General features: G+C 40.3%; 1 protein-coding gene across 1 annotated transcript in view; it reads right to left on the bottom strand.

Annotated features, from left to right (window-relative positions):
• The window catches only part of BNC2 (basonuclin 2), a 418,685-nt gene extending 406,323 nt beyond the window's left edge, over positions 1-12,362 (bottom strand). Inside the window, exon 1 of the mRNA XM_032880536.1 lies at positions 12,273-12,362. Coding sequence (XP_032736427.1) covers positions 12,273-12,275 — 3 coding nt within the window. The 5' untranslated portion in view covers positions 12,276-12,362. The remainder of the gene's footprint in view (positions 1-12,272) is intronic.
• Between the last annotated feature and the right edge of the window lie 995 nt (positions 12,363-13,357).

Raw genomic sequence — 13,357 nt, 5'->3', positions numbered from 1 at the left:
ATCCTTTATGTGAAAATACTTTTTATACAGGATACTCATAGGATGAAAAATATAACTCAACGCCTAGCAGAATTTCTAGGTTCATAAAATGTTTACTTTTTAATATCACTTAGAGTTAATGCACTCTAAAGTTAATTAATATGTTAACCTATCAAAAACCAATACAAACACATACAATGTTGTGCTTCCAATCACCACTCTGAATGAGAGGAAAATCTCAACTATCACTTTGTACTTTCAGAAGCATACCTGTTAGCATACGTACATGTTGACAGAATAAACTTCCCTAATCCGCTAGAGAGTAAAATGGGTATTACAGGGAGATTAGATACCACAGGACAGAATACTGAGTGACTCTCTTTATAGGTCTGTATTGTTCCAGTTAATTACCCTTTTTACGTCCCTAAACCATGAAAGATACCAAGAACACAATTTTGTCATTCCAAAAGTAGTATTAACTTTTTGTTCAACATTAAAAAAATGTGTCATTTAATACAATGAAATGTATCTATAACCAAAAATCAAGTGTCTGGTAAATATAAAATTTTCTACCATGCCAATCTTTATAAATGATTTTAAATCCTCTACAGAATTTTCACAAGGAAGAAAGTGAATCCTCAAAATAGGAAATACAATTTTAAATCCACTATTTACAATTTATATATGTAACAGTGATAAGGGGAAAAATACATACTCTCCATATATATATTTGATCAGCTAACCATCTAATTGAGTTGATACTGAATGAATAATGAAACTTTATCCGAAATAACTGGCAAAAGGCCAAAAAAAGGCAATGCTGTTAAGCAAGAACAGCCCATTATAATACCAGAAAAGCAATTACTTAGACGGAAATAAATATAGGTCTTTAATGGCATGAATAAAGAGAAAATTAGAACTTTAAGGGAATAGTGGTTTTTTTTTTTTTTATTCAACAATGATACAACATAGCTGCCTCCAAATTAGTTTACCTTTCATTTGTTTTCAAGTTTTCTCTAATTCAACTATGAGGTATTTTAATTACAATATTTGCCAGGTAAACTTTAAAACAAGCTGATGCTTCCAAACGTGCCATGCCAGATTTGAACATGGTATTTATTTAAAACTTAACTGGACCAGTTAGTGTGGGTCTGAGATCATACAATAATTTTCAGTTTTAAGCACTGCTGGTTGTTTTTCTAGTTACAACAGAATGTCTAGAAAGACAAATTTTCTCAATTTTTCCCCTTTTCTTTTGAGGTATTTATAAAACCCAAAACAATTATTTCCAGGTACTTAATACCCTCCAGGGCATGAAGTGTCCCCCTTATCATTGGGAACACCTAGAATACTTTAAAACTCCATGATAATTAAGAAACATCAAAGTCAAACCAGGGTGTCACACCAACAACTAAGAATCATCATCTTTTGGCTGCTAAGTGGCACATTACTATCCCCTAAGTAAAACTAAGAGTTCTTTACCCATACAGTAGATACACCCTCTTAACGTAGCCTTTACACTTCTGGGGATAAGATCAACTTGAGTTTTAAAGGTAACTGCTAAGGGCAACAGAAGAACAGACAAATGGGACTACATCAAACTTAAAAAACTTCTGTACTGTGAAGGAAGTAATCAACTGAGTGAAAAAACATACTGAATAGACAAAAATATTTGCAAACCATATTTCCGAGAAGAGATTAATATCTGGAATATAGAAGGACCTCCTAAAACTCAATGACAACAACAAAATAATCTGATTTAAAAATAGGCAAAGGACTTGAAGAGACATTTCTCTAAGAAATATATATAAAAATGGCCGAGAAGCCTATGAAACGATGCTCAACAACACTAATGACCAAGGGAATACAAATCAAAACCACAAAGAGGTTTCACCTCACACCTTTAGAAGGGCCACTATTAAAAAAAAAAAAAAAAGGAAAATAACAAGTGTTGGCAAAAATGTGGAAAAACTGAAACTTCTGTGCACTCTTGATAGGAATGTAAAACAGGGCAGCAGCTATGGAAAATAGTATGAAGGTTCTTCAAAAAATTAAAAATAGAATTACTATATGATCCAGCAACCCCATTTCTGGGTATCTATCCAAAAGAACCGAAAGCACAGTGTTGCAGAGTTACTACACATCCATGTTCACTACAGTGTTTGTTCACAAAAGCCAAGAGGTGGCCTCAACCTAAATGTCCATCTACAGAAGAATGGGTAAAGAAAATGTGGTATATACACACAATGAATTATTATTCAATCTTTTTCTTAAAAGATTTTATTTGAGAGAGAGAGAGAGCACGCACACATGCACAAGCAGGGGGTAAGGCAGAGGGAGAGAAAAGCAGATTCCCTACTGAGCAGTGAGCCTGATACAGGGTGGCATCCTAGGACCCCAAGATCATGACCTGAGCCAAGGCAGACGTTTAACCCACTGAGCCACCCAGGTGCCCATGAAATATTATTCAGTCTTAAAAAGGAAGAAAATCCCGTCATGTGCTAGAATACTGGGTGAACCTCAAGGACATTATGTTAAATAAGACCATTACAGGAGTGCCTGAGTGGCTCAGTCATTAAGTGTCTGCCTTCGGCTCAGGTCATGATCCCAGAGTGTTGGGATGGAGCCCCACATCAGGCTCCCTGCTGGGTGGGAGGCCTGCTTCTCCCTCTCTCTCTGCTGCTCCCCTGCTTGTGCTCCCTCTCACTGTGTCTCTCTCTGTCAAATAAATAAAATCTTAAAAAAAAAAGACCATTACAGAAAAACATGTACTGTATGATTCTACTCATATGAAGAATTTATTTATGTATTTACTTATTTGTTTATTTTTCATATGAAGTACTTAAAGTAGTGAAACTCTTAGAACGTGAAATGGCGGTTGCCAGGGGCTGTGAAAAGGGGGAAAATGGGAGTTGTTCATCAGGTGATAGAGTTTCAGTTCTGCAAAATGACAAAGTTCCAAAAATGCATTGCACAAGAAGATGCTGTTAACAATACTGTCTATACCATACACTTAACAATGTTGAAGTTGTTCAATTTTATGTTATGTGCTTTTTACCACACACACAAATTTTTAATAAACTAAGGAACCAAGAATAGTGAAATAATTTGATAAAGGACAAAGTTGGAAGACTTACATTTGTCAGTTGCACACTTAATGTAAAGCTACAGTAATCTTGACAGTGTGGTACTTGCAAAGGATAGACATATTAATTGATGGAATAAAATGGAGAGTCTAGAAATAAGTCCTTATATCTACAGTCAAATAATTTTCCACAAATGTCCCATAATAATTCAATGGGGTTAAGAATTCTCTTTTCAACAAATGGTCCTGGGAATGACTGGATATCCACATTCAAAAGAAGCTGATCCCTACTCCATATTACACACAAAAGTTAGCCCAAATAAAGACCTAAATGTATAAGTTCAAATTATTATATTCTTAGAAGAAAACAACAGTGAATCTTTATGACCTTAGGTTAGATAGTGTTCCTTGGCACACCAAAACCACAAATGACCAAAGAAAAAATAAGTTGGACTTTGGACTTCACCAAAATTTAAAGTGTCTGTGCTTCAAAGGACTCCATCAAAAAAATAAAAAAGACAACCCAGAGAAAAATATCTGTTAATTATGTATCTAATAAAGGTATTCTGTCGAGAATATATAAATTCCAGAATATATAAATATATAAAAAGCTTTTATAACTTAACAATGAAAAGACAAATAACCCAAGTGAAAAATGGGTAAAGGATCTAAGAGATATTTCTCTGTTATACAGAGATTTACAAATGGCCAATAAGCATATGAAAAGATGCTTAACATCATAAGCCATCAGGGAAATGCAACTCAAAACCACCTCACACCCACCAGGATGGTTAAAATTAAAAAACAGTAACAAATTTGGGAGAATATGAAGAGATTAGAAAACTCACACATTCAGTTGGTAGAAATGGAAAAGCAAACAGCTGCTTTGTGAAAATGATAGGGCAGTTCCTCAAAAGTTAAAGACATTGCCATATGACCTAGCAATTCCACTCCTAGATATACCTTTGACAAAATGAAAACAAAACACTTGTACACAAATGTTCACAGCTGCATTATTCATAATAAGAACCAAAAGGTGTATCTCTGGATGAATGGATAAATAAAAGGTGCTATATCCACAAAATATTAATTGGACATTTTTAACAGGTGAATTATTTAGTATACTACATCTCAATACAGCTATTAAAAATAGTAATCTGCTATGATTATACACTCCTAGCACATAAAATATAAAATATTCCAATTCAAAAATACCTTAGAAATTACCAAACTCGGCGCCTGGGTGGCTCAGTGGGTTAGGCCGCTGCCTTCAGCTCAGGTCATGATCTCAGGGTCCTGGGATCGAGTCCCGCATCGGGCTCTCTGCTCAGCAGGGAGCCTGCTTCCCTCTCTCTCTCTCTCTCTCTGCCTGCCTCTCCATCTACTTGTGATCTCTCTCTGTCAAATAAATAAATAAAAAATCTTAAAAAAAAAAAAAAAAAAAAAAAAAAGAAATTACCAAACTCACTTGATTTACAAATGACAAAGTGGAGGCTTTCAAACCCGAGTGGAAAAGAATAGGGCCTGCCTTGAAACCCAGGCCCAGGGCTATTCTCACTCTGGAGTGGATAATGATGAACTACCTCCCCATCCTGAGATACTGACTGGATGAAGACCAGGCATAGCGTTCCTACAGAAAGTAGCTACTGCCATGTATTCTTCTCTTTAACTACCATATAGCTCTGTCCTATTTCCAAGGGTGTGTTTTTGGAGGCAGGGAGGTATGGCTAACATTATAGCCTTAGAAGTTCCTCTTTCCTCTTCTACTTCACCCAACACAAACCATAATGAATAGAAACAGGACCGTTAGACAGGGAAAGTTAATACACCCTTGCCTTGTCTGTGAGAAGGCTACCAGGTCACCTCAGATGATCAAGACACATTCATCTAAATATATATGGAATATCCACCCAATGAGCAAGAAACTGCAACATGCCCTGGCTGGGCACTTAGCTGTCAATTATTGAATACTTATTTCCCTGGAAGAAAGCATCCCATCTGAAGGAAGGATAGCTCATCTCTCTTCTCTGAAACAAGGATAACTAAGCCAATTAATACATTCACAAGACATCATGAAAAGAGAAAGCTTTAAGTATAGCTATTAAAAAGTCAGCCTTGGCAAAAATGGCTGGGTCAAGTGAAAAAAAAAATAAATAACTTTACAGGGATTTGATAATCATGTATTTGCAAAGCTACCAGAGAGTCTCAAAGAATTTTGGTAAAGTGACAAAAATTATTTAAATGAGAAAGACAGAATTGTTTTATTCAGCTTTGGTAACAGATTTTCTTTACTTTAAAAAAATGTAAAATTGGTAAAGAGAGAGGAGGTATTATAATTTACTATTTTCTACTTAAATGTTTTGAAAATTCTTAAAAAGTAATTCTATGAATCTTCTAAGATGTCAATGTAATATTTTCCAATGCAAAATCTGCAATTATTTGTCTTTATTATGACTTGAAAATGGTCTGATATTCATCCTGTTTTTCCTTTACATTAAGGCAACAAAGCAAATGCACTTTTAAAGAATCAAGCGCTAATACCAGGCTATGCTAGAGGGAAATCAAAGGGGGAAAATAGTAGCATAGGAAAGGTAATAGGCTATATTATTTTTATGCAAATTTTAAAACATACACATCTATGAAATATGTTTCTTCTAGGTATGTAAGAAGATCAACTAATAGGTCCATTCACACACACAATTCAGTCAGTATAAAAAATACTTAGTCCTAATATACAAGTCACCAGAAATATCACTTTTGTCCTCTGAAAGATTAAAAAATGAAAATAAGACTTTTCATTGCTGTCAAACATATTCAATTTTCCTCTCAAATGAAGTTTAGATGAAAACAATGTGACTGACAAGCTCCAGCACAGGCAAATCTTGGCAGCCCTCAACTGTGTCTATCTCCTTGGCCTGTTAAGCAAAATTCCTTCACAAACTGTTGGTCTTTGCAGTAACTCCTACAAAGCTCATTACTTCCAGCATCAGCCTATCCCCCATGTTGCGCATTTATTCCTGGGATGCATATCAACATGTGGCACATGTCCTTGACATGCACAGAAGAGCTGCACCCCAGGACAGCAGCATGCACGACAATAGTGTCGACTCTTACTTCTTTATGGTTGCTGGGATGTAACCGAGAAATCTAATAACTGTGACAGTGGGGCCTTTCGGGTTTTCCTTGCATTTCTAGACAGTGAAGCTGCACAGACACTAATGAAAGGTTAAATGAATAGGAATAGTTGACAAGAGGTACAATAAAGAAGGAGCTTGGTAATCCACAGACACTGAGCAGAGATCCTTGGCTCAAGCGGAGAAAGGACAGCACATCGTCGAGTCACAATATTTAAAACAGCTTGCTATACACAGAGGCTTTTGTGTCTGGGTACACGTCTGGCTTTGGACTGAAAAAAAAAAAAGGATACTAAAAAGGAATTTCAGCATGGGGCATTTTGGCAAATGTAAGGTCATAATAAGAGAAAAATGTTTTGTGTGGGTTGTTACATCTTTGTACTAAACACAAAAAAGCTGGAACTATGAACTCATGAACCACAAGTTCCAAGACAATACTGTACATTTTGACAACTATTAAATACTGTATCTAGAGAGCCGGTTTGATGTGATTCCCACTGGTAAGATATACATGCAATGACTCATTTAGCAGTTCCACATTCGGCCTTCCTTGTGGAAGAATTCCTGATACTCATCTTAGAGTTTTAAAGTTCTAGTTTTCAGGGAACATGATTTGTTACAAATATCACCAGAACTCTCCAGCCATCTTCCATTCATTGCAAAACTTCCCAGTAGCTTACTCTAAAGAAGCTGAATTTATCATGCTAGCATGTGTGAAGTACAAGGGAAACTTTTTATAATTTCAAGTGACTATAAGAGTGAAATGTCCTCAACTAACATTCTTAATTATTGAATTGTTTAATTCATTTTTTTAGTTTAGTGTCTTTCTCACTACATCTTAAGGGAAGGTTGTATACTTTGAGGAACTGACTTTAAAATTATAGTAGCAAAACTATTTAAATCACCAAGGGAAAAAAAAAGTTCTGGAATGTCAAGGAAAAATACAGAAAAAAAAAAAAAAGACATTGTTAGGTACCGATTTTTTTTTAAAGAAAGAAGTTACAACTATGCTATGGCATAACTTTAAAAAATGGTTATCTGTAAAATCATCCTATACATGTACATGAGTTAGAATATATGTTCATAATAAATGGTAAAAGCATACTGAGAACATGTTTTAAAACAAGGGAGTCTCTTTGAACAGCCAAATTAAATTATAGCTGAACACTTGAGTGTACTGAGGGTTCTAATAAGCAACAAATAAAGACTTTTATTGGCTAGCAACATAATGAGAGTTACTGTGTGAAAGATGAAAAAAAGACAAATCTGGGTAGTTTATCTCACTGGATTATATTATTTACTTAAATGGTAAATAAGTTTGTCCAAAGTAACACCACTAAAAACTAGTGTATAAATATTAAAGAGCAATTATGATCAATGACTCTTTAATGTAAACATATCGCAAATTTTAGTGGAAAGACTGACAAACAACTGTGAAATTAAACAACAAATATTGAATTTAATACCACTTACGTTCTATTTCTTTAAATTTAACTTACTTACTGATTCATAATATATCTGCTTTATAAATGGTTTACTATTTTACGCTTACAAACGAAGCATTTACTCTAAAGGAGTTTCCTCTCCAGAGTATGGCACACAGTTGTATGTAGAACCACTTCAAAACCATTATTTACAGAAAGGAGGTTGTCCTTAGTGAACTGAAAGAAGGTATTCCCCTCCTTAGTGATTTGGTAGGAAGTTACTTTTAATAGAACTTTGAAGACAGCCTCCTAACAGAACTCCTTTAGTTGGCAAAACAACAAACAGTATTTAGCAAACCAAATCAGATTTAAAGTATATTTGGTTGCATTTTGCTTGATCTTCAAATCACATAAAAGGTAGTACCCTAGAATCTTAGCTGACTCCTTAACTCTTCTTGCAGAAAGTTCAGTTGCTTTTGTCACAGCTTTAAAAAAAAAAAAAAAAAAAGACACAAACAAAAAAATCCAATAGCACCTCCAAGCCTAAACATTAAGGCAGTATTCATTATCTACTCCTTTCCTACAACATTCTGATTGCTAGTGTTTTTTTTTTTAACCTTAAGTATATCTAATAAAATCATAAGGCTCCCTCTAGCTCTTCAGAGAGGAGTTTACTAACCAATGATCCTATGTAATTTCCATCCAACAGAAAAGATTTGAGGAGGTCGCCTCCCCTTCCACAAGAAATGTTCTCAACTGTTTCTTGCAAGGATGTAGATGGTAAATGAGACCATCTTCACAGGAATTCAGAAAGCACTGCTCCTTATATACACATTGACTTAATATATTAACTGCTTCCAACCTAAGCTTTATATAGAAAATTCTAGAGTTAAACTTTAACCTGTTCAAACTATACATATATCCCCAACTTAGATTTACCAAGCTAGTTAAAATTAATTTTCATCTCAAAAAACAAGTAACAACATAAATTGAATATCTCCAGAAATTCAAATGTGTGATTCAATCTCAGTTCTAAAAAGCTACATTTAAATGGAGAATCTTGAATTTTTTTTTTTAATTATTAACAGTGTATCTGTGGAGTTTCCCTAAAACAAAAGATGCTGATGGTAACTGTAGAAAACATTTCCACATACCAAGTACTTACACACAACACTGGTAATGACTTTCTTAATTGTTTAATCTTTTCTGCGTTTCAGTATTGGATATTTTAGCATTGCAGTTATTTAGAAGACTATAAATAATATAGTTGAAGTATACCACTGATATTTAATCTATCTTACAATAGCCATAAAAAGCCCCATAAGTCGACTGGCAAATGATTTCAAATAAGTGAATATGAAAAATGCTACACTGAAAAAAAAATACTAAATTGAATTCCTCACTCACACGAGGGCCATCTTTTACATACTTAAGGAATATTTACAATGGTGCTGAACCTTAACTATTAAGTGAAAAATAAAGGGAACCACTAACTTCAAGTCATCACCTATTCTGGTCTCCCTTAATATAAGAAATATTCCCAGGAACAACAAAAAGAATAGCTCCCTCCACCCCCAACCCCCGCCCCTTTTTGAGCCAGTGTCCAATTTCTTCTTTTCTGAACAGCTGTATTATCCAACTTAAGTTGCTCTGCTAATTTCAGTCCCACAAGGACTAACTTGGAAGGCAAAAAAAATACAAGAAAAGATCAATTTGCTGGGAAAGATCAAATGAGAAAACTGTGGGGACAGCACCAGGTCAGCGTGTGGAGAACTAAGCAGACCTGTTCTTCATTAACTGTGGCTCTCTGGGGATGTCACACACTACCTGTCCGTGGGCTTTATTGAACCGCCTAACCCGCCTCTCTGTTCCATTCTTCTGGGCCCAAGTGAATCATATCCTGCTGCTGACAAGTTAGCAGGGGACTGCGGCTGTAACATGAAAGTACTTTTCTTTCTTGTCTAAATCAGGCAGATTTTTGAAAAGACGACACAGCATTGACTCGTGACATGGCAAGATGAAACGAGAGGTCTGGGCCGGTCTTGGAGCTGTGCAGATAAAAGTAATCAAATGACACTCCTGGAATGCAAATTGGCATTCTTGACTGCAGCAATTGCACAACCATGAAACATCCCTGACAGCAAGCAAGATTAGGACAAAATGTTATGTAAAGCACTGAACTCAAAAACTCTCACTTGAAAATTCAAACTGTAACACTTACATTTTAATATAGCAAGAGTCAGCTCTGCCTTTGTCTGCTTCTTTTTGTAATCACATATCCCTGCCTGACAGATCTCTTACATTTCAGGTAGAAGAAAAAAAAATTAGGTACTGGGAAATGTGTAACTGCTATTGATATTTTCTTAATATTTATTTTTAAAAATTACAGGTTTGTTCTTGTTCAAAGTTTTACATGCAAACACCACCGAACTTAATATTCTCAAGGGGGAGAAAAGACCGTTTCAGACGTTTCTCACAAGATACTCAGAGTTCACATTCAGGTTCAGCATTATTTCCCTCAGGTGAAGATACTCTTGTACTTTGGTAGAGTGATTAGCAATCTGGATTTTAAATACTCTGCTCTCCCGGAACAGAAAGAGTAGCTACAACTAAGAACTTCATTAAGGCCGAACAGTTTAAATGAAACAGCTACAAATATAACATAAAACACAGATACCCTATAAAGGTTCACAAGGGATTTTGTGTGTGGTGTGTGAGTCCGAAGGGTAAAAAGGAAGTTCTATTAACTTGTATGAGGTCTCACTACTCCTGACTACGTGTCCAAATCAGACACACTAAATAATAGTGCCAGAAATAAATTCCTCCAGTTAAAACACGTACGTGTGTGCACAGTTAATATCTGAAACGACAGAATACAAAGCAGTGGGTAACAAATGGGTTTAGCCACTTTTCAAAATGATTAGTATTTGGGAATAGATGTGCAGACACACAGAATGCAGGCTGGGGGAAATGGAAGAAAAATAATACCTACGACGGGCTTTTACAGTGTTCTTAAGTAAGATGCCGCTAGAAGAAAAAAAAAAACTCAAGCACTAAACAGATAATATTTAATACTTTGTTTTGACGCCTCCACTTAAAACACAGGTTCCAACCACTGCAACTGTCCGCGAAGTACATAAAAAATAATAAGGCAGGCCACTTTCTGCCACTTTAATCCTGGGTACACAGGATTATTTTATGATATCTTTCGTACATCAGCTTTACAACAGCTTGACTCTAGGGTAAATGGGAACCACTATAAATCGCACGCTGCTTTCAAAACCACTTTAATTTCTGTCAGCGTTACTGTAACCACAGTCTTGGGCACATGCTACTTGTGTGTGTGTGTGTGTGTGTGTGTGTGTGTGTGTGTGCGCGTGCGCCTGCATCTGACAGTCGCATCTCCTACACTCCAGTTGTGACTTTGATCACTGAAACAAGAAATGTCACATTAGGGGGAAGGGAAGAAGGGGGAAAAAAAAAAAAAAAGAACGCCAACCGCTCGCTCTCTCCCTTTTTCCTATATATTCCATCTACATGCAGAACGGGAGGTCAGATCCCCAAGTGGGGGTAACAATAGCAGCTCTGGGTGGAAGCAAACTAAAGGGAAGGGAGTGGTCCAACCCCCATTTCTAACAAATCACTTCCCCGAAAGCGGACAGAGAGCTCATCACCCGGCGAACTCACGGCACGCTGCCTCGCTGCAGAGAAGCCGCTCCGAGGAGAGGAGCTGGGCTCGAATCTCGCCTTCCCATCTCCTCCACCACATGCACTTGGAACTTTTCTTAGCCTCACTACACGGGGGATTCCATCCACTTTTTTTTTTTTTTTTTCTTAAATCCTGTCCCCCTCCCCGGGCCCCCAATGCCACCCTGCAGTCACTGTGTAAGTATAACAAACGGGCTCCTTTAAAACTGCGCCTCCAAAACCTCCGTCTCTCTCGGGTTTCTCTTCCTGCCCTACGTTGTGCACATTCTTCAGAAAGCCTCCAGGAGCACTTCCTACGTGTTCTTCATCTACAAAGGGAGGGCTCCCCGAACGCGAGGGAGAGGGGAGGGGATACGCCAAGGTGCCGGGACCCGGCGGCTGGGTCCTCGCCGCGCGGCGCACCAGCGCGCCCAGGCGCCCACGCCCAGCCGCCCGGCCCTCACTCGCGGGCAAGTTTTGAAAGTTACCGTTGTCCAAAACGCTTTCCTCTCCGCCCCAAGCTCCCTCCAGCGCTCCATTCATCCCCCGCCTCCCCTCCACCCCGTCCGCCCCAGCCCGTCCCAACTCCCTGGAGCCTCCCGCTAGCCGGCCGCTCACCTTTCCTCGCCCGCCGCGAGAGGGGGCGAACTTCCCGAGCCCCTCACACAGACACAGACACACACACACACACACACACTCACGCACACACCCCTCCCACCCCGAGCTCTCCTCGCAAACTTGGGCCAAGTTGAGGGGAAATTTCGGGAGCACGGCAGGGGCCAGGTTGGGCTGGGGTTCTCCTCTCCCGCCCGCCCGCCCGCCCTCCTCAGCGTCCCCCTCCACCCTCAAGCCGCCGGACTTGAGGAGAACGCGGCCCCCGGGCGGGCCCGGGGGCGCGCGGGGACGGGGCTCACGTCTGACGAAGTCTAGAATAAAAAGGAAAGGAGGGTGGAAACTTCTTACCATCTCCGCATGCTGGTTGTCAAGTGCAGCCCCCGCCTCTTGGTCTCCTCTTAGCGGCCGCGCCTGGACCAGCCCCTCGGCCGCCTCTCGCTCCTTCTGTCTCGGCCTTTCTTTCCCTCCCCCTCCCGATTTCCTCCGGGCCGCCGCTCTCGCCGCCTCCGCCTCTCTCCGCCCGCCCGCCCGCGCGCGCCCTCGCTGCGGCCCCTCTGCGCTCAGGTGACTGATTTACACACGCGCCCAGGGTCGCCCTCGCTCTCCAAGTCGGAGCCTGCAGAGTTCCTCCCGGCTCCTCGGGACAAAAAAGAAAAGAAAAAGGAACGGACTGTCCCGGGTGGGGGCTGCTGCGGGGGGCGGGGGAGAGACCCGCGGGCGAGGTGACCTGGGGATTTGCAAGCCCCGCAAGTTTCTCCTCTCTGCAAAATTGTCGTCACTACAATGTTGCTACCCTTTTGCAAAATAGAAGTGGGTTGGTTTTGTGGTTGTTTGTCCTCAGATGTCTAGGGGTTTCGTGAGGGAGGATGGATGTATATCCCCCCCCCCCCGCGTTACTGTTCCCCCTGCTCGTGGGGGGGATGGAAAAACAACTTTGGCGCCCCCCGGGGGGTGCGGGCGTGGAGGTGGAGGTGGCCGCCAGCGCCCAGCTGTCAAAGAGAGACTCGCCGAGGAAAGGGCGCGAACTTTATTCCGACTGCAGCAAACCGTGGCGTTGCTTTCCTTTTCGGGCACTCGCCGGTCTCTGTACCCTTTGACCAGTTCCTCCTCCCGCACCGCCACCGCCGCCCCCTCCTCCTTTCCCCTTCCCCTTTTTCCCTTTCCGTCGCGGCTGCCGCGGCTGCCCCGGCGCCCCTCGCCCAGGTCAGCCCGGGTCCTCCGCGCCGCTGGACCGAAGGTGAGGGAAGCGGAGGAAAACCCAGGGGACAGAAACTTGGGACAGAACGTGCTGGGCGAAAAGGCAAAAAGTTGCGCGCAGCCGGGGCGGGAGGGGGGTGGGAGTTGCTGGTGGCGGCGTGTTTTGTGTGCCGGCCCAGACGCCGGCTTGCGGCGAGGGCTTCCTTCCCCTTCCCCCGGTCTGGGCCGCGGGCCTC

Source organism: Lontra canadensis, unplaced genomic scaffold, assembly GCF_010015895.1.
Source record: "Lontra canadensis isolate GAN:19392208 unplaced genomic scaffold, GSC_riverotter_1.0 scaffold70, whole genome shotgun sequence".
NCBI classification, from domain to species: Eukaryota; Metazoa; Chordata; class Mammalia; order Carnivora; family Mustelidae; genus Lontra; species Lontra canadensis.
The sequence above is the reverse complement of the archived record's forward strand: the minus strand, read 5'-3'. Positions and strand labels throughout refer to the sequence as shown.